This window comes from Erpetoichthys calabaricus, chromosome 3 (assembly GCF_900747795.2).
Source record: "Erpetoichthys calabaricus chromosome 3, fErpCal1.3, whole genome shotgun sequence".
NCBI lineage: Eukaryota > Metazoa > Chordata > Cladistia > Polypteriformes > Polypteridae > Erpetoichthys > Erpetoichthys calabaricus.
Window position 1 is genome coordinate 18,823,882 of NC_041396.2, and position 21,695 is coordinate 18,845,576.

The following is a 21,695-nucleotide window of genomic DNA, read 5'->3' on the forward strand; positions in this document are numbered from 1 at the left end:
GCCAGCAATGCGGACCAAGCTCTGGCACCGATCGTACAGGGACCGAACAGCTCTTATCAGGGGGGCCGGTACCCCATACTCTCGGAGTACCCCCCACAGGATTCCCCGAGGGACACGGTCGAATGCCTTTTCCAAGTCCACAAAACACATGTAGACTGGTTGGGCAAACTCCCATGCACCCTCCAGGACCCTGCTAAGGGTATAGAGCTGGTCCACTGTTCCACGACCAGGACGAAAACCACACTGTTCCTCCTCTCCAGGACCCCTGAATAGACTTTTCCAGGGAGGCTGTGGAGTGTGATCCCTCTGAAGTTGGAACACACCCTCCGATCCCCCTTCTTAAAGAGCGAGACCACCACCCCGGTCTGCCAATCCAGAGGCACTGTCCCTGATGTCCATGCGATGTTGCAGAGGCGTGTCAACCAAGACAGTCCTACAACATCCAGAGCCTTGAGGAACTCCGGGCGTATCTCATCCACCCCCCGGGGCCCTGCCACCAAGGAGTTTTTTGACCACCTCGGTGACCTCAGTCCCAGAGATGGGGGAGCCCACCTCTGAGTCCCCAGGCTCTGCTTCCTCATTGGAAGGCATGTTAATGGGATTGAGGAGGTCTTCGAAGTACTCCCCCCACCGACCCACAACGTCCCGAGTCAAGGTCAGCAGCGCACCATCCCCACCATATACAGTGTTGACACTGCACTGCTTCCCCTTCCTGAGACGCCGGATGGTGGACCAGAATCTCCTCGAAGCCGTCCGAAAGTCGTTCTCCATGGCCTCCTCAAACTCCTCCCACGCCCGAGTTTTTGCCTCAGCAACCACCAAAGCTGCATTCCGCTTGGCCTGCAGGTACCTATCAGCTGCCTCCAGGGTCCCACAGGACAAAAGGGACCAGTAGGACTCCTTCTTCAGCTTGACGGCATCCTTCACTGCTGGTGTCCACCAACGGGTTCGGGAATTGCCGCCACGACAGGCACCTACCACCTTACGGCCACAGCTCCGGTCAGCTGCCTCAACAATAGAGGCACGGAACATGGCCCATTCAGACTCAATGTCCCCCACCTCCCTCGGGATGTGGTCGAAGTTCTGCCGGAGGTGGGAGTTGAAGCTACTTCTGACAGGGAGCTCTGCCAGACGTTCCCAGCAGACCCTCACAACACACTTGGGCCTACCAGGCCTGACCGGCATCCTCCCCCACCATCGAAGCCAACTCACCACCAGGTGGTGATCAGTTGACAGCTCCGCCCCTCTCTTCACCCGAGTGTCCAAGACATGTGGCCGCAAGTCCGACGACACGACCACAAAGTCGATCATCGAACTGAGGCCTAGGGTGTCCTGGTGCCAAGTGCACATATGAACACCCCTATGCTTGAACATGGTGTTCGTTATGGACAATCCGTGACGAGCACAGAAGTCCAATAACAAAACACCACTCGGGTTCAGATTGGGGGGGCCATTCCTCCCAATCACGCCCTTCCAGGTCTCACTGTCATTGCCCACATGAGCATTGAAGTCTCCCAGCAGAACGAGGGAGTCCCCAGAAGGTATGCCCTCTAGCACCCCCTCCAGGGACACCAAAAAGGGTGGGTACTCCGAACTGCTGTTTGGTGCATACGCACAAACAACAGTTAGGACCTGTCCCCCCACCCGAAGGTGAAGGGAAGCTACCCTCTCGTCCACCGGGGTAAACCCCAATGTACAGGCTCCAAGTCAGGGGGGCAATAAGTATACCCACACCCGCTCGGCGCCTCTCACCGGGGGCAACTCCAGAGTGGTAGAGAGTCCAGCCCCTCTCAAGGAGATTGGTTCCAGAGTCCAAGCTGTGCGTCGAGGTGAGTCCGACTATATCTAGCCAGAACCTCTCAACTTCGCGCACTAGCTCAGGCTCCTTCCCCTTCAGAGAGGTGACATTCCACATCCCAAGAGCCAGCTTCTGTAGCCGAGGATCGGACCGCCAAGGTCCCCGCCTTCGGCCACCACCCAACTCACACTGCACCCGACCTCCTTGGCCCCTCCCTTAGGTGGTGAGCCCATGGGAAGGGGGACCCACGTTGCCTCTTCGGGCTGTGCCCGGCCGAGCCCCATGGGTGCAGGCCCGGCCACCAGGCGCTCACCATCGAGCCCCACCTCCAGGCCTGGCTCCAGAGTGGGGCCCCGGTGACCCACGTCCGGGCAAGGGAAAACGCCGTCCAAAGTTGTCTTTCATCATAGGAGGTTTGTTTAACCGCTCTTTGTCTCATCCCTCACCTAGGGACCAGTTTGCCTTGGGTGGCCCCTACCAGGGGAATAAAGCCCCGGACAACAGAGCTCCTAGGATCATTGGGACACGCAAACCCCTCCACCACGATAAGGTGGCGGTTAAAAGAGGGGCAATGATAATGTGTCACATGGTATTACATACGGAATAAGCACCAGAGTGAGATGAATGTACGTTATTTACAACACGTCGGAAAGCGAACAAATTGCACCAGTCAGTCAGAAAGACCAAGACTGAAATCCGACTGTGAGTCGGAAAGCGAGCAAATAGCACCACAAATATGGAAAGCCAGTCACGCGCTTACTGGGTCGTTCACATTTTATATCCATACGGCAGTTCCCCTTCACGCGATGAAAGCAGTCGGCTTTCTCATACTTGGACACTTCCGCAATGTCTTCGCAATTTAAAGAAACATTGGTAAAGAGGGATGCACAGAGACCAAACGTGCCACTAGATGGCGCCGCCGTTAACGTTTGTTGCAATGTGAGGCCATCTTGTCGATGATAAGTACGAGGACTTTTTGCGAACGTTGTATCGGTTAAAAGATGTCCTGCGCTTGACCAAGGACATTTTTCCCAACCAAACATATCCCATGATCTCCTCCTGGTCACAAAGAAGCCCCATGCCCAGTTTGGTGGCGATCGGACGCCCGGTGCAGATTTGTATAGCGGACAAACAAACATACATCGACTCTGCTTTATATATTAGATTAAATGCAAATGACAAAGGAACCAGCAGCTCTCTAACTAGCTTGTCTCAATGCCCACTATTTGGTTTAATTAAGTACTCAGAAGGAAACTGAAGAGAAAGTGAAAAATCGGAAATGACTCATTCGTTTTAGGCTTCAAATCACGTGTGTCATTAGAAAGGAACAAAATTTATGATTTAAGAATGAATTGACATGGTAGAGTTAAAACTCTAACCATTGTGGTGGTCGGCTGGGGGCTTGCCCAGCCGGGATGCCTGGAAGGACTGGGAGAGGGATTATACCTCCCCTGGGTCACGAGAGGGCAGCTGCCCTGGTCTATATGGGGACCACAGGAACCGAGCATGGAAGCTCAACCTTATTGGGGCCTGTGGCCATCACAAGGGGGCGCCCGGAGGATTGAGGAGCCCTGGAAGTCAGCACTTCCGCCACACCAGGAAGTGCCACAAGAAGATCATCAGAGGGCACCTGGAGCATGTCTGGGTGGATATAAAAGAGGCCGCCTTCCTCCCGTCATCAGTCGGGAGGAAGAGGCCAAAGCTCTGGAGAGAGGAGCAGAGGTGCTGAAAGGAAGGACTATTGAAAGGTCCGGATTTTAGAGAGGTGTTTGGTGCAGGGGGCACTGTGTTGTGTGCAGAACTGTAAATATTGGAAATACGGTGATTAAAAGTGTGTGTTTGGGACTTCCTCTGTCTGTCTGTGTTGGTGTTCGGGCTGGTTTCCACACCAGCCATGAAATTAAATAAGATCAGTTATTGGGGAGGATTGGCTTCTAATTAAGCAATGGGGTTGGAACAAAAACCAGCAGCCACTGCGGCTCTCCAGGGTCAGAGATAGCCACCCCTGTCCCCTTACTGTTTGTGTACACTGGATGGCTCCTTTTCTGCCCTGTCTGTTCTAGTTTCAATCTGCTACAAAAGTATTCTAAACAAGAAAGAAAGAAAACTGTCAAAAGTAAAGAACGTATCCTAAAACAGTGTTCTGTACTTAATAGTAATTGGACAGGATTAGAAATGAGGACATTAGAGGGTCAGCTTAGGGGGGACGGTTGGGAGACAAAGTCAGAGAGGTGAGATTATGTTGGTTTGGACATGTGCAGAGGAGAGATGATGGGTATATTGGGAGAAGGGTGCTAAGGATAGAGCTGCCAAGTAAGAGGAGCAGAGGAAGAACTAAAACAGGGGTCGGCAACTTTTCAGCGGTGTCGTGCCGAACCTATGTTACCATGTGATTCCACGTGCCGACATAATTCTACCAATTTTGTTATTTATAGTATCAGAATTGGTCCAGTTATAACGGGCTTCAGAAGTATATACTTTTGAAGCTCATTATAACCGGATCTTATATTATTGGTTCCTTCAATATTTTAAAATATTTATGTGAAAAAAATGTTTTGTCAAATTTTAATTTTCAACACATTTATTAAAAATTGTATTACAAAATATAAATGGCAATCTTTTTCAATACAAAGTACATACAGTAGTTTGAATAAGAAAAAAATATCAAGAATTCTAATATGAATATTCATTCTTTGGGGCGGCACGGTGGCGCAGTGGTAGTGCTGCTGCCTCACAGTTAGGAGACCTGGGTTGTGGGTGTGTTTGTGCGTGTCCTGCGGTGGGTTGGCACCTTGCCCGGGATTGGTTCCTGCCTTGTGCCCTGTGTTGGCTGGGATTGGCTCCAGCAGACCCCCGTGACCCTGTGTTTGGATTCAGCGGGTTGGAGAATGGATGGATATTCATTCTTTATTATTAATCAGAGAGTATTAATCAATTAATGTGAACCTTGTCCCTGTACCTCTTTGCTCAATTGCTCAATATCAGGTGTGTAACTGGTCACCTTTAGCTTCAGGCAGGCTTCTGAATGTTCTGGTGTTAGACCACTTCTTTTTATAGCTTCACTTTTCTCATCAGAGTTTTTAAACAAGGACTGATATTTAGTTTGATAATGTCTTTGTACACTTGACCTACGACACACTACACTTTCACAGCATAATGAACACACAGCACAAACCTTTTGTTGTACAAATCTATATTAATTCGTCCAAGAGTCTTGAAAAGAGCGAACATGAAGTTTTTGTCTTTTATGAGTCATTTTAGGGCAGTATATAACTTCTTAATAAGAAGAGATTTGTTTTAACATACCACAGCCTGCACTGAACACCATGGTTTCCATTTACATGTGAGTTGCATACACAAAACGTAGGTGAGGGCCAGTGATATTTTTATAATGAAAATGAGAACTAGAAATTAAAATATTGCTTTTTGTTTTACAAGAACGAGAACTGAAATTAGGGCGAACTGAGAAACTAAACTAAATAAATATAAAAATGAGTGATATGTGAACGAACTAAAACGAGAACGAAAATTGAGTAAAAATGAAAAAAAAAAAGCAATAGTATTTTCGTTCAGTCCGGTTCAGTCGTGCAGAGGGGTTGTTTGTAGGTCACTACTTCACTATGCGGTGATCTTACTATAGTCACATGGTGTAACTTCAGTCAGGGGTGGCTCCAGGCTCGTGGCGGCCCTGGGCAGAGAAAGAATTGGTGGCCCCTTCGCCCGCCAGTGTCAATATGGTATCTTATGCACGGTGGATGGCCACGTTCGTTGCGGACACTGCATAGCCGCCACGTGCTCATGACACGCTTTTATATGCGCGTGTTTTTCAGCCACATTGCCGTCAGCTGTGTCGTTATTTTCTCTTTCTGTTTTATATTCAATATATATTGCCGTGGTGGCCCCTGGGATTTGCCGGCCCTGTGCAGGTACACAGTTTGCACATGCCTAAGGCTGCCCCTGCTTCAGTAAAGGACCGTTGTTTGTTTGTTGAGCACATTTGGCTCGTCGGGTTGAAACAGTAAGCACATGTGGTTGCCGATGGCGAGTTTTGCACATATGTTCGAATTCGAATTCATTTAAAATCTTGCGGCTAGTTTTTAAATCTTTACATGGGCTTGCTCCTGCCTATTTATCTGAACTGTGTGTTTTACATCAGCCATCTAGAGTGCTTAGATCTTCTGGTCAGCTGTCTCTGGTTGTCCCTCGTACCAAGAGTAAAACTAAGGGTGACAGGGCTTTTGCAGCTGCTGCGCCTCGCCTATGGAACTCTTTACCTCATCACATAAAGGAGTCGTCTACAATTGAACTGTTCAAAACAAGACTAAAGACTCATTTCTATTCACTTGCATTCCATGACCTTCAGTAATACTGATGGTTTCCTCTTTGTGATTATATAACATCTATTTTTTATGTACAGTGCATCCGGAAAGTATTCACAGCGCATCACTTTTTCCACATTTTGTTATGTTACAGCCTTATTCCAAAATGGAATAAATTCATTTTTTTCCTCAGAATTCTACACACAACACCCCATAATGACAAGATGAAAAAAGTTTACTTGAGGTTTTTGCAAATTTATTAAAAATAAAAAAATTGAGAAAGCACATGTACAAAAGTATTCACAGCCTTTGCCATGAAGCTCAAAATTGAGCTCAGGTGCATCCTGTTTCCCCTGATCATCCTTGAGATGTTTCTGCAGCTTCATTAGAGTCCACCTGTGGTAAATTCAGTTGACTGGACATGATTTGGAAAGGCACACACCTGTCTATATAAGGTCCCACAGTTGACAGTTCATGTCAGAGCACAAACCAAGCATGAAGTCAAAGGAATTGTCTGTAGACCTCTGAGACAGGATTGTCTCGAGGCACAAATATGGGGAAGGTTACAGAAAAATTTCTGCTGCTTTGAAGGTCCCAACGAGCACAGTGGCCTCCATCGTCCGTAAGTGGAAGAAGTTTGAAACCACCAGGACTCTTCCTAGAGCTGGCCGGCCATCTAAACTGAGTGATCGGGGGAGAAGGGCCTTAGTAAGGGAGGTGACCAAGAACCCGATGGTCACTCTGTAAGAGCTCCAGACGTCCTCTGTGGAGAGAGGAGAACCTTCCAGAAGGATAACCATATCTGCAGCAATCCACCAATCAGGCCTGTATGGTAGAGTGGCCAGATGGAAGCCACTCCTTAGTAAAAGGCACATGGCAGCCCGCCTGGAGTTTGCCAAAAGGCACCTGAAGGACTCTCAGACCACGAGAAACAAAATTCTCTGGTCTGATGAGACAAAGATTGAACTCTTTGGTGTGAATGCCTGGCGTCACATTTGGGGAAAAATTGGCACCATCCCTACAGTGAAGTATGGTGGTGGCAACATCATGCTGTGGGGATGTTTTTCAGTGGCAGGAACTGGGAGACTAGTCAGGATAAAGGGAAAGATGACTGCAGCAATGTACAGAGACATCCTGGATGAAAACCTGCTCCAGAGCGCTCTTGACCTCAGACTGGGGCGACGGTTCATCTTTCAGCAGGACAACGACCCTAAGCACACTGCCAAGATATCAAAGGAGTGGCTTCAGGACAACTCTGTGAATGTCCTTGAGTGGCCCAGCCAGAGCCCAGACTTGAATCTGATTGAACATCTCTGGAGAGATCTTAAAATGGCTGTGCACCGACGATTCCCATCCAACCTGACGGAGCTTGAGAGGTGCTGCAAAGAGGAATGGGCGAAACTGGCCAAGGATAGGTGTGCCAAGCTTGTGGCATCATATTCAACAAGACTTGAGGCTGTAATTGCTGTCAAAGGTGCATCGACAAAGTATTGAGCAAAGGCTGTGAATACTTATGGACATTAGATTTCTCAGTTGTTTTATTTTTAATAAATTTGCAAAAACCTCAAGTAAACTTTTTTCACGTTGTCATTATGGGGTGTTGTGTGTAGAATTCTGAGGAAAAAAATGAATTGAATCCATTTTGGAATAAGGCTGTAACATAACAAAATGTGGAAAAAGTGATGCGCTGTGAATACTTTCCGGATGCACTGTATATAACATTACTTCTATTTATTATGTATTTTATTTTATGTTCATATATTTTATTTCTATTTATGTTTTATGTTAATTTGCTTTGTTTTTCTTTTATTCTATTATTGTAAAGCACTTTGGCCACAGCATTACTATGTTGTTTTAAATGTGCTATATAAATAAATTGACATTGACATTGACATATGTTTGCTGGTAGAAATTGTGTAAGAAACGTGTGAAAATAATTTAATTACAGTGCAGATGATAATAAAAGCAACTATAGTGTGCGAGAAGAAGAAAAGAGTCTCATAGTATCAGTGCAGGACCAGCTGGATCAGTAGTTAGTGGAAGTCCAGCACTTCTCTGGCACCATGACTGCACATCAGGGCAACAGAGTGAAGATGCAGACCGCAATACCTCTGACGTCAAAAAAAAAAAACTAATAATGATAACATAAAATAAAATCTGTACTATAAATTTGTTTTCTGTATGATTCCAATAATTTTGATCATTTTTATAGTCAAAATCACTGAATTGGCGCATTTCCTGTTCAAATACAGGGGAGAAAGGTGAGGTGCATCAGACACGAGCCTCACCTCAACTAGGACTGCACTGTCACTCACACACTGGATTGATGCATGCAATTGGCGCGTGCCTGATGCTGTCTGTCTGTATGTCGCCAATATAATGTTTGCAGACACATTTATTATACACCCTGACATTCCACAGTCTGGCTAATATCTTTAATGAATGTGTGTGACATATTTAGTCTTGCTGATTGGACATAAAACCGCAGTGAAAATGCACAAGGCGAGGCAGACGGTACAGTGCCGCATGGTAAGGGGCGCATGTGAGCCCAACAGGTGCTCGTTGCTGCTGTTCTTCTACGCAGAGGTGCCAATCAGTTAGAGACATCAGAAAGTCAAGTGCACTGCAGCGCTCCATTCATTTTTATTTTTTATTCCGACTGACTGCCAAAATGGAAGATTAAGACTTTTAAAACTAAAGGAAAACAAGAAGGACTTTTCTAAGAAGGTGATGGAGATTTTCATGGAGAAGGATAGGCTCATGGAATCCATTTACAAATAAATGTAAGACCATAAACGGTTTTCAATTTTATAAAAAGTGGGATCAGACTAAGAAAAAAAATCCAATAATTAAAATTCTTTAGTTTTATTGAACAGTCTGTTTTAAATTGATTAAAGCATCAGAATTAAAAGCTTTTAAAAACAACTAAATATTTCAATTAAGGTCAAAACTGAAATCTGTGTTTTTTTGTTCACCACTCTGTACTTTCATTTGTATTGAATGAGGATTAATTGAGGAATTGTAACATCAAATTTAGAACACATAGAGGGTGTCGAGTAAATGCGCTCTCGACGCTCTCTCTCGCCTCTATAAATGTAACGTTCTTTCTTAGCCAAATATGTGCCTTACCTGTCTATGTGTGTGTAAAGAATGCTGATGAAATATGAAACATATCTAATAGTCAATGTGAAAGCTGCCAATTGAATAGTGAATAAGCTACTCTTTTAGGTTCATATATTTGTAAACCTAACTCTGAAGGAGTCAGCGCCTCACCAGCTTCAGTACTGGCAGCAAGTCGTCAACATACAGCCTGCTAGTGCCAGTGGCTGAGGACCTCGTCTGTGCACATGCATTACAGGCGTTAGTCTGTGTAACAGACGTCGTTGCAACATTAAGAAATCTCTCGATTTAAAGCTTAACAGTAACGTGCTTACACAGACTGGTTTCTTGGGTTGAAACATTTTATCTTGTTGACTGTACTCATTAGGCCACTTAATCTGTTTGCTCATTGATAGTCAAGTTGTGTTTAACGGCATTATGAACTGTGAGTGTATTTTGTTGACTGAAACATAACTTGCATTGAAATATGTGTAGGCCAGCATTTGTGGTCTTGCAACAGAAAAAAAAACTAAAACTGTACCACTATAAAAAATAATGCGTTAAAAGTACTTATGAAAAATGAGGCAACAAATTACAAGCAATATTTTTGAGTAGATTTAATATACTGCACTATTGAGTAAACTTAATTTATTAATTTACTCAAATTTACCTAAAATAAATGAGTTTGATCAAATATAAGTAGTGGCAAAAATGGTTTTATTTTACTCCGATTTTCATTTGAATTACTCAAAAAACAAATGAGTAATAATGCAACGCTGGACAGTAATGACTGTATAACAAATAAATGCTGAAATTCAGTATATCTTTATTTATTTGAACATACACATAGTCACAACAACGGAGTTATACCTAATTAAATTAAATCAAATGTCTGAGGATAATTTTTACTGAATTATTGACATTCAAATGTCAATGCAAATTTTCTTTTTTTTTAAACTTACACAAAAAGTATATTTCAATCAAATAATTTCCCAGGAATGAGAGGTAAACGGGAAGGAAACATAGAGAGTGAAATCCTGAGGTAGATGGTGCTCTTCAAACACTTCCTGCATTTACGCCAACATATCCGATTAAATGAATGCCCGCCTTTTCCACTACTTTTCAGTATGCGATAGCACAGTGGGTAGCGCTGCTGGTTCGCAGTAAGTAGACCTGAGGTTCGCTTCCCGGGTCCTCCCTGCGTGGAGTTTGCATGTTCTCCCCGTGTCTGCGTGGGTTTCCGCCCACAGTCCAAAGACATGCAGGTTAGGTGCATTGGTGATCCTAAATTGTCCCTAGTGTGTGCTTGGTGTGTGGGTGTGTGTCCTGTGGTGGGCTGGCACCCTGCCCAGGATTTGTTCCTGCCTTGCGCCCTCTGTGTTGGCTGGGATTGGCTCCAGCAGACCCCCGTGACCCTGTACTTATGATATAGCGGGTTGGAAAATGGATGGATGGATGGAAATCACAACAGGTTTTTTTGCATCGCTAAATAAATCACAGTGTTAAAAATTAACCAGAAAATACATTACCTTTGCAGAACACTAATTAAATAAGAGGTCAAATAATACCGTGAAGGTTAGGCAAACGTCTTTTTATGTTGTTTACAGGTCGTAGTTTAGGACAAAAACCATATCGTTCTCAAACTTGTCTCAAAGTGTCATTTTCTTTTTCTGTGTAAAATAAAAGTTTTAAACGAAAAAAAAATATTTGAACATACTTAACTATCCAAGAAATGTGCTTGCTTTTTAAAGCAAACCAACAAGGGAGGTTGTTAAAAAGACGCTACCTTGCTCGCCATGTTTCCCACATGAAGGGAAAGGTTTCGTGAAAACAACAACTGCTTACATCTGTAACTTAACGAAATGAAATACCAGTTATTCATTACGGAATTAATATGCTTTATACTTACACATTTGTAGTAAAATAGCTCTTATTATGGATAAACGTTACAGCTGAATGCGTTGTTGTAAAGACCAAGAAATCGATGTGAGAGGAAGTGCCGTGTCATTAAATGTAATTTAACTTAAATGTGTTCAATTCACAGTATAGTTTTTTTACTTAGAATAAGTTATAAAAAATGTTTACATTTTAAGAAAAATAATAAGTTAACATTATTCTTAATTTTTTTTATTGAATTAGAATTAAATAATCAATAAAAAGAGTAAAACCCATTTTTATTAATTAAGGTAATGATTATTTTGTGTATAGTTAGGTATTTTTTATTATTTGTCAAACATGCAAGATTTATTTTTTACAGTGAATGTACAAAGACCAGAACTAAATAAAATAAAAACTAAAATTTAAGGGTGTGGTGTGTAGATCGGTGCAAAATTGACTCAGACACAGGAAGGAGAGGGTGATGAGGGTGATGAGGAACTTTATCAGAACTGGGTGATGTTAAGAGTGGTGACCAGCAGGGGCCAGTGCTGGGGCTGCTGCTATTTTTAATATAAATGTCAATGTCAACTTTATTTGTATAGAACATTTAAAACAACATCGGAATGCTGTGGCCAAAGTGCTTTACAATAATAGAATTAAAGAAAAACATAAAATTAAATAACATACAATTAACATGAATAACATAAATAGAAATAAAATAAATGAACATAAATATGACTAGCCTTCCCCCGCAGCTCAGGCCGCATTGTAGTGAAACAGGACAAACTTTAAAAATCAATAAACAAACAGGTATCACTAGCTAAGCTTAGGCAAGATATGCTCCAAAATGTGACGACAGGTAAACTGACTTGAACAGAGGCTGCCGGGTGAGTGAGGAGGGCCTTTCCGGCTCCCCAATCCTGACGTCATGCTTTCCCCTCACCTCGGCCTGCAGCCTCTGTCTCAGATTAGCACAAATAAATCATCACTCCTGCAGGAGAACTATTATACTTAGCGCGATGAAAGAAGTCGCAAAATCAACCGGAATGTTCAAACAAATTATAGTAAAAAACCTGATCTAAATCTGTTAAGTTGTTTTCTCGTGAAAAGCGGACAGACATACAGACAGAGAGACAGATGTTGGATATTATATATATAGAAATTTGGATGGGAATATAAATAACAGGCTGGTTAAGTCTGCAGATGATAGCAAGCTGGGTGGATTGGCAGGTAATCTGGAATCCGCTGAATCATCACAGAGGGATTTGGACAGCAGACAGGCTCATACAGATTTGTGGATGATGAAATTAAATGTCAGTAAATGTAAACAATTACATGTAGGAAGTAAAAATGTTAGGTTTGAATACATAATTGGAGGTCTAAAAATTAAAACTCCACCTAATGAGAAGGATTTAGGAGTCGTAGTGAACTCCAAGCTATCGACTTCCACACAGTGTTCAGAAGCCATTCAGAAGGCTAACAAAATGTCAGGTTATATAGCGCCTTGATGTGCGGAGTACAAGTCACAGGAGGTTCTGCTCAGACTTTATAACACACTGGTGAGGCCTCATCTGGAGTACTGGGTGCAGTTTTGGTGTCCAGGCTACAAAAAGGACATAACAGCACTAGAGAAGGTCCAGAGATGAGCAACGAGCCTGATTAGAGGGCTACAGGGGATGAATTATGAGGAAAGATTAAAAGAGCTGAGCCTTTACACTTTAAGCAAAAGAAGATTAAGAGGAGATATGTGTCTTTAAGGTGCTAAGGCACAGTCACAAGAAAGCCACAGAGTTTACAGTGAGCATGTCAGTTTGAGAGACGTACCACGAGAAAGCCGGAACTACTGCAGATGCAAAAGAAGCTTTAAGTGTGTGCGTTTGTTGACTAAATGTAAGTTATGCACATATTGTGATAAAGGCGTTATATAGTGCCTGACCCGGCACAGACTGACACAGAGGCATGTGTAAAAACACAAAGACTTTTATTTTCTTCAGCGGGATGGCACGTCTTCCCCGTGAACTCCCCAGACACAACACAGTCCCAAAAAGCATTTAACTTCAAACATCAAACATTCTTCCTCTGGCACCACCACTCCTCCCAGGCAACCTCATCCTCTTCCACCCGATTCTGGCCGCTGAGTGATGGTTGCTGGCTCCCTCTTATCAGGCACCCAGAAGTGCTCCAGGTGGTTGATTGCCAACATCCGGCTGCACTTCCGGGTAGGGCGAAACCAGCGCCCAAATGGGGCCAGCTGCTCCTGATGCAGCACCTCCTAATAAAAACTCCAATAAAAACCTGGGGGAGTCCGAGGCACAGTTGCAACCCAGGGAGGCTGCCATCTAGCGTCCAGGGGGAGATACTGGGCTTCCCACTCTTGTCCCCCTGGCAGATGTGGTGAAGGGGTGTCCCGGCCAGGCATGGGCCCCGGCCATCCATCACAATATTTAGAAGTGTTAAACGTTAGAGAGGAAAGTGTTCTGAATTAATAGTCATGTTAATATCTCGATGCATGCTCAATAATCCAGGTAAGGAAATCCTAGAAATTTGATTCTGTTCCTCTGGACAAAGTTTTTAAGTGGGAGAAATATTTCGAGACTTATCCAAGTCTCTTCCTCAGTCTCAATTGACTGCAGGTTTCCCCAACCTTATAAACAGTACCTTTGCTTAATCACAGAGACTAGCACCATTGACAAAGGGCCAGTTGATCAGTGATATGCAAATTGTCCACTGATTAGTAGACGTGTGAACCATTCATAGAGGGTTGAGGAATGGCTGCAATCACAGCATTGTAAGATGGCGACAAAATCAGATCTCAGGAGGTACCACAGTTCACAGACCACATCAACAGGGTGGACAAACACATCAAGTTCACCAAAAAGGATATGAAAAATAACAAGCTAGCCTTCTTAGACTGTGAAATTTCCATCGTCAATGGGGGACATTTGAAAGTGGATGTGTACTGTAAACCCACACATACGGACCAGTATCTAAGGTTTGACTCTTACCATCCACTAGAGCACAAACTAGGTGTCATTAGGACTCTACAACACAGAGCTAACACCATTCCCACAGACTCAGAGGCCAGGGAAGCAGAAGAACACCACGTCAAAAAGGCCCTGTGTAAATGTGGATAATCCCAGCTGGTCCTTTGTCAAAGCAGGGAGGACACCTAAAGAACGCTCCAAGCGATTCATGAGAGAGGAAGGACATCCACTGCCTAAGCGAAAACCCTTAGTGATCCCGTAAGTGTCAGGAGTATCGGAACAGCTGAGGCGCATTTTCTCGAAACACCAGGTCTCAGTGGCTTTCAAACCTCAAAACACGCTACGCCAAAGATTGGTCCATCCCAAGGATCGGGTCCCACAGCACAAACAGAGTAACATAGTTTACGCAGTTAAGTGCCAGGAGGAGTGCCGTGAATTGTACATCGGGGAAACCAAGCAGCCACTGGCTAAGCACATGTCACAACACAGAAGAGCTTCCTCGTCAGGCCAGGACTCCGCAGTCTATTTACATCTACAGGATAGTGGTCACTCCTTTAAAGATGAAGAGGTGCACATCCTGGACAGGGAGGAGCGCTGGTTTGAGAGAGGAATCAAGGAGGCCATTTACGTGAAAAAGGAACGACCATCTCTGAACAGAGGAGGGGGCCTAAGGGTACATCTGTCGCCATCTTACAATGCTGTGATTGCAGCCATTCCTCAACCCTCTATGAATGGTTCACACGTCTACTAATCAGTGGACAATTTGCATATCACTGATCAACTGGCCCTTTGTCAATGGTGCTAGTCTCTGTGATTAAGCAAAGGTACTGTTTATAAGGTTGGGGAAACCTGCAGTCAATTGAGACTGAGGAAGAGACTTGGATAAGTCTAGAAATATTTCTCCCACTTAAAAACTTTGTCCAGATGAACAGAATCAAATTTCTAGGGAGTCATGTTAATACAACGTGGGGCATAAAGATCTCCCATATTTTGAAGAGGTATAAAAAATGAACAAAGCTATCTAAAAAAAATTGTATATATTTCAGAAAAGTACATAAAAAAACAGTTTCGTTTAAATGGGTTTAAAAAATCACATCAGAAAAATGGCGTCCATCATTGGCTATACGATGTTTGAAAACCTTTTCCTTTAGGTATCCCCACATAGGAAAAAGTCACATGGGCTTAAATCTGGTGACTGTGCCGGCCACCCCACTTCTCCCCTTAAAGAGATCAAATGCCCAGGGAGCATTTCCCTCAACACTCCAAGAGAACATCGTGCTGTGTGAGCTGTGGCCCTGTCCTGTTGAAACCACACATGTTCTGTCCTAGGTCTGCCAGGTGATTTTCTTTTCAGTGTGGACCCAGTTGCCCAAAGGTTAGTAATCCACAGCAAAATAGTTTTCTGATTTGGTATAGATGCATTTCGACACGCACGAAGTGTTGCATTGCTATCACTGAACGATTGTTCTCATAGTAGACCCTAGACCCAAAAATAAATTGTATTGTATTGTATAGTACTCTTGAACAGCAAAGCCCCGATGTTCACCTGTCCAACTCAAAATGGGTACTGAAAACGGTAGAGCCAAGGAAAGATTAAAAGAGCTGAGCCTTTACAGTTTAAGCAAAAGAAAATTAAGAGGAGACCTGACTGAAGTGTTTAAAATGATGACGTGAATTAGTGCAGTGGATCGAGACGGTGACTTTAAAATGAGTTCATCAAGAACATGGGGACACAGCTGGAAACTTGTTAAGGGGAAATTTCACACAAACATTAGGAAGTTTTTTTTCACACAAAGAATGATAGACAGTTGGAATAAGCGACCAAGTAGTGTGGTGGACTTTAGGGACCTTCAAAACTCGACAAGCTGAAAGGCCTGTTCTCATGCAGCTTATTCTAATGTTCTTAAAATAAAGTAGTTATCAAAAAAGGCACAAGTTTTAAACATAAGCATACAATAGAATAACTGACTTTTGGACAAGAGTAACTTGAAGTTGTTTCGTGGTCATTTTAATATTTTTTGTTTTGTTCAGCCTTGCCCCCCCCCCCCCCACTGTTGCCCATTGAAGCCCATTATTATTGTATCTCAAACTTTGTTATCTTCATTCTCCGTCTAAAGAGTGGAATTTTATTTATGTCACTGCAAACAACACGGATTAAGTAGCAGATTAAAAAAAAAAAAGTAACGATCATTTTTGGGTGGAGAATTCCATTACCGAAGCCCTCCCCTGACTGCAGTCATTTAAAATCATACATTAATTTCCCCTATACTTGTACAATAAAATATCCAGTTCCTGAAGCTGTACATTTGCTTGTTGTTACTTAATACACCGAATAACAGTCCTTTGTAAAGTACAGGTGGTTCTGTCCAAGCGTATTTTATTTGCACCGACTCCCGAGTTGCGTGTTCAGATCTCAGACCAGGCAATGTCTGTATGGAGTTAGCAATGCAAGTTCTCAGAGGTCCACATGGGTTTCCTCCCACATCCAACATATACTTTTAGGGCTTTTTGGTGACCCTGACTTGGCCTGTAATGGGTGTCTGCTCTGTAGACTGGTAGCCCATCCAGAGTTTCTTCTTGCATGGTGCCTAATGCTGTAGTAATGGCTTCGGCCTCCTGCATACCTGTACTGGAAGGAATGGGTGGATATAAAGAAGATTGAACCAAGTTTTAAAAATGGCAACATGGTCTCCCTTTTAAAGAGGACCCTTAATATCTGAAACAAATAAAACTGTCCAGAAATACATCCCTAAGAAAATGGCCCAAACCTAACTTATCCTGTAAACATTCTGATAGGGCACTGAACATTCAGCTAGAGTTCATTATAGTGTCTTATCAATATGAACAGACTGTTTGTTCTTTATTTGAATTATACTTTTATCTCATTTACTGAAAATTGAATAACATTGTTACATTTCTCTTCTAAAGATACTTCTCTAGTTCTGAGTGAGGGTTCTTTTGAAGTAATTATTAAGAAAATAAAAAAGCCACCGTTAGTGTATTCTGTCTTTCCACTAGAGCCTATGCCAGGAGCTACACTTGCCAGTCCAGCAGACAGTGCTGCCACACACACACACACACACACACAAACACACACCCTAGCATTTCTAGATTAGTTTAGATCAACTTTATTAATCTCAAGGGGAAATTTAGACACATGCAGCACCTGTAGCATTAAAGCAATGATAAAAACTCATCGGACAAATCTTTATATATAATACGCTACCATGGCTGTTTGTTTCTCTGTCCAGGATTTTAAATCACTTGTAGGTTACAAACTGTTTGACCTGTTGACCTGAAATTTGCTACACATACAGTGCATCCAGAAAGTATTCACAGCGCATCACTTTCTCCACATTTTGTTATGTTACAGCCTTATTCCAAAATGGATTCAATTCATTTTTTTCCTCAGAATTCTACACACAACACCCCATAATGACAACATGAAAAAAGTTAAATTGAGGTTTTTGCAAATTCATTAAAAACACAAAAATTGAGAAATCCCATGTCCATAAGTATTCACAGCCTTTGCTCAATACTTTGTCGATGCACCTTTGGCAGAAATTCCAGCCTCAAGTCTTCTTGAATATGATGCCACAAGCTTGGCACACCTATCCTTGGCCAGTTTCGCCCATTCCTCTTTGCAGCACCTCTCAAGCTCCATCAGGTTGGATGGGAAGCGTCGGTGCACAGCCATTTTAAGATCTCTCCAGAGATGTTCAATCAGATTCAAGTCTGGGCTCTGGCTGGGCCACTCAAGGACATTCACAGAGTTGTCCTGAAGCCACTCCTTTGATATCTTGGCTGTGTGCTTAGGGTCGTTGTCCTGCTGAAAGATGAACTGTCGCCCCAGTCTGAGGTCAAGAGCGCTCTGGAGCAGGTTTTCATCCAGGATGTCTCTGTACATTGCTGCAGTCATCTTTCCCTTTATCCTGACTAGTCTCCCAGTCCCTGTCACTGAAAAACATCCCCACAGCATGATGCTGCCACCACCATGCTTCACTGTAGGGATGGTATTGGCCTGGTGATGAGCGGTGCCTGGTTTCCTCCAAACGTGATGCCTGGCATTCACACCAAAGAGTTCAATCTTTGTCTCATCAGACCAGAGAATTTTCTTTCTCATGGTCTGAGAGTCCTTCAGGTGCCTTTTGTCAAACTCCAGGCGGGCTGCCATGTGCCTTTTACTAAGGAGTGGCTTCCGTCTGGCCACTCTACCATACAGGCCTGATTGGTGGATTGCTGCAGAGATGGTTGTCCTTCTGGAAGGTTCTCCTCTGTCCACAGAGGACCTCTGGAGCTCTGACAGAGTGACCATCGGGTTCTTGGTCACCTCCCTGACTAAAGCCCTTCTGCCCCAATCGCTCAGTTTAGATGGCCGGCCAGCTCTAGGAAGAGTCCTGGTGGTTTTGAACTTCTTCCACTTATGGATGACGGAGGCCACTGTGCTCATTGGGACCTTCAAAGCAGCAGAAATGTTTCTGTAACCTTCCTCAGATTTGTGCCTCAAGACAATCCTGTCTCGGAGGTCTACAGACAATTCCTTTGTGCTCTGACATGAACTGTCAACTGTGGGACCTTATATAGACAGGTGTGTGCCTTTCCAAATCGTGTCCAGTCAACTGAATTTACCACAGGTGGACTCCAATGAAGCTGCAGAAACATCTCAAGGATGATCAGGAGAAACAGGATGCACCTCAGCTCAATTTTGAGATTCATGGCAAAGGCTGTGAATACTTACAGTGGTGTGAAAAACTATTTGCCCCCTTCCTGATTTCTTATTCTTTTGCATGTTTGTCACACAAAATGTTTCTGATCATCAAACACATTTAACCATTAGTCAAATATAACACAAGTAAACACAAAATGCAGTTTGTAAATGGTGGTTTTTATTATTTAGGGAGAAAAAAAAATCCAAACCTACATGGCCCTGTGTGAAAAAGTAATTGCCCCCCTGAACCTAATAACTGGTTGGGGCCACCCTTAGCAGCAATAACTGCAATCAAGCGTTTGCGATAACTTGCAATGAGTCTTTTACAGCGCTCTAGAGGAATTTTGGCCCACTCATCTTTGCAAAATTGTTGTAATTCAGCTTTATTTGAGGGTTTTCTAGCATGAACCGCCTTTTTAAAGGTCATGCCATAGCATCTCAATTGGATTCAGGTCAGGACTTTGACTAGGCCACTCCAAAGTCTTCATTTTGTTTTTCTTCAGCCATTCAGAGGTGGATTTGCTGGTGTGTTTTGGGTCATTGTCCTGTTGCAGCACCCAAGATCGCTTCAGCTTGAGTTGACGAACAGATGGCCGGACATTCTCCTTCAGGATTTTTTGGTAGACAGTAGAATTCATGGTTCCATCTATCACAGCAAGCCTTCCAGGTCCTGAAGCAGCAAAACAACCCCAGACCATCACACTACCACCACCATATTTTACTGTTGGTATGATGTTTCTTTTTCTGAAATGCTGTGTTCCTTTTACGCCAGATGTAACGGGACATTTGCCTTCCAAAAAGTTCAACTTTTGTCTCATCAGTCCACAAGGTATTTTCCCAAAAGTCTTGGCAATCATTGAGATGTTTCTTAGCAAAATTGAGACGAGCCCTAATGTTCTTTTTGCTTAACAGTGGTTTGCGTCTTGGAAATCTGCCATGCAGGCCGTTTTTTGCCCAGTCTCTTTCTTATGGTGGAGTCGTGAACACTGACCTTAATTGAGGCAAGTGAGGCCTGCAGTTCTTTAGACGTTGTCCTGGGGTCTTTTGTGACCTCTCGGATGAGTCGTCTCTGCGCTCTTGGGGTAATTTTGGTCGGCCGGCACTCCTGGGAAGGTTCACCACTGTTCCATGTTTTTGCCATTTGTGGATAATGGCTCTCACTGTGGTTCGCTGGAGTCCCAAAGCTTTAGAAATGGCTTTATAACCTTTACCAGACTGATAGATCTCAATTACTTCTGTTCTCATTTGTTCCTGAATTTCTTTGGATCTTGGCATGATGTCTAGCTTTTGAGGTGCTTTTGGTCTACTTCTCTGTGTCAGGCAGCTCCTATTGAAGTGATTTCTTGATTGAAACAGGTGTGGCAGTAATCAGGCCTGGGGGTGGCTACGGAAATTGAACTCAGGTGTGATACACCACAGTTAGGTTATTTTTTAACAAGGGGGCAATTACTTTTTCACACAGGGCCATTTAGGTTTGGATTTTTTTTCTCCCTAAATAATAAAAACCATCATTTAAAAACTGCATTTTGTGTTTACTTGTGTTATATTTGACTAATGGTTAAATGTGTTTGATGATCAGAAACATTTTGTGTGACAAACATGCAAAAGAATATGAAATCAGGAAGGGGGCAAATAGTTTTTCACACCACTGTATGTACATGTGTTTTCTCAATTTTTTTATTTTTAATAAATTTGCAAAAACCTCAAGTAAACTTTTTTCACATTGTCATTATGGGGTGTTGTGTGTAGAATTCTGAGGAAAAAAATGAATTTAATCAATTTTGGAATAATGCTGTAACATAACAAAATGTGGAAAAAGTGATGCGCTGGGAATACTTTTCGATGCACTGTACACTACGTGACGTCTACTATCCGCTTTTGGGGTGAGGATTAACCTCCAAGGTTATTCCTCTTTTTATTTTTATTTTATTGTTGAACCAACTCTCAGAAGCAGTCAGCAGGGCGGCCATGCAGCGCATGTGTACGGGCGCCATTCTCATTCCTTACCACCTTCGCCGTCACTTCTCCTACCTCTTCATATCTTAAATCCTTCTTGCGGCAGATTGAAGACTTAAGTGCCATCTGAAGTGAAAACCTAAGGAAAACGTACTAAGTAATTGCAACACAAACATGGACTTAATAAGTTTTAACGCAAAAAAGATGCAGACGAAAGCGGAGAAGAAGTGGGCCTTTAGGGTGGAAAAAAAAAACGAGGTTAAAATGCAGACTAACTCCTCCTGATCTCAGCCCACCTCGTTCTCATCCTCCCCAGCTCACCCATTGCTCATGTGGCCGGCGGAGACTCAGCAGCCACAAGCTCCTTTTGGCTGACCTCCATTTTGGCTGCCTCCAGGCATCATGGCCAGACCATCCAAGGTCGCCCTCCTCCCTTCCTCCTTCGCGCTCAAGTGGTTGCACCTTGGAAGCCTAGGGAGAGCACCTGCCTTGCTCGCCACACTCCACCCAAATGTTCAGTGGGGTGAACTAGCCCCTAGAGCGCCACAGCTAATGCTCTTTCATGGGGCCCTTGCTCGCACTGCTTCCTCCCTCCAGGTGTCCAGATCGTCGTTCCCAGGCCTGCCTTTCATGTCTTTTAACTTCTTTTCTTTTCTCCTTTTCTTTGATTCCCCCTTCTTTTTTTTTGTGCCGACCTGTATATATACACTCCCGTCTCCGTGGACGTTAATCACACGCCGCAGAAAGCCAATGAAGCAATTGAGAACGATCGGACCCGCACGTGCAGGTGTGACTTTCTCCATCAACACAGGGCGCAAGGCGGGAAACAAACACCGGGCAGGGCGCACAGCCCACCACAGGGCGCACACACACGCACTAGGGACGATTTTGGATCGCCAATACACCTAACCTGCATGTCTTTGGACTGTGGGAGGAAACCCACGCAGACACTG

General features: G+C 43.7%; 1 protein-coding gene across 6 annotated transcripts in view; it reads right to left on the minus strand.

The window, feature by feature from the left end:
- LOC114647780 (uncharacterized) overlaps positions 1-21,695 on the minus strand; it is a 199,827-nt gene that overhangs the window by 21,819 nt on the left and 156,313 nt on the right. Inside the window, exon 8 of one of the 6 annotated variants that reach the window (XM_051924452.1) lies at positions 16,229-16,702. The exons of the other annotated variants lie outside the window; for them this stretch is intronic. Within the exon in view, the coding sequence (XP_051780412.1) occupies positions 16,518-16,702 (185 nt within the window). The 3' untranslated portion in view covers positions 16,229-16,517. Of the gene's footprint in view, positions 1-16,228; positions 16,703-21,695 lie in introns of those variants that run through there. 6 annotated transcript variants of the gene reach the window in all.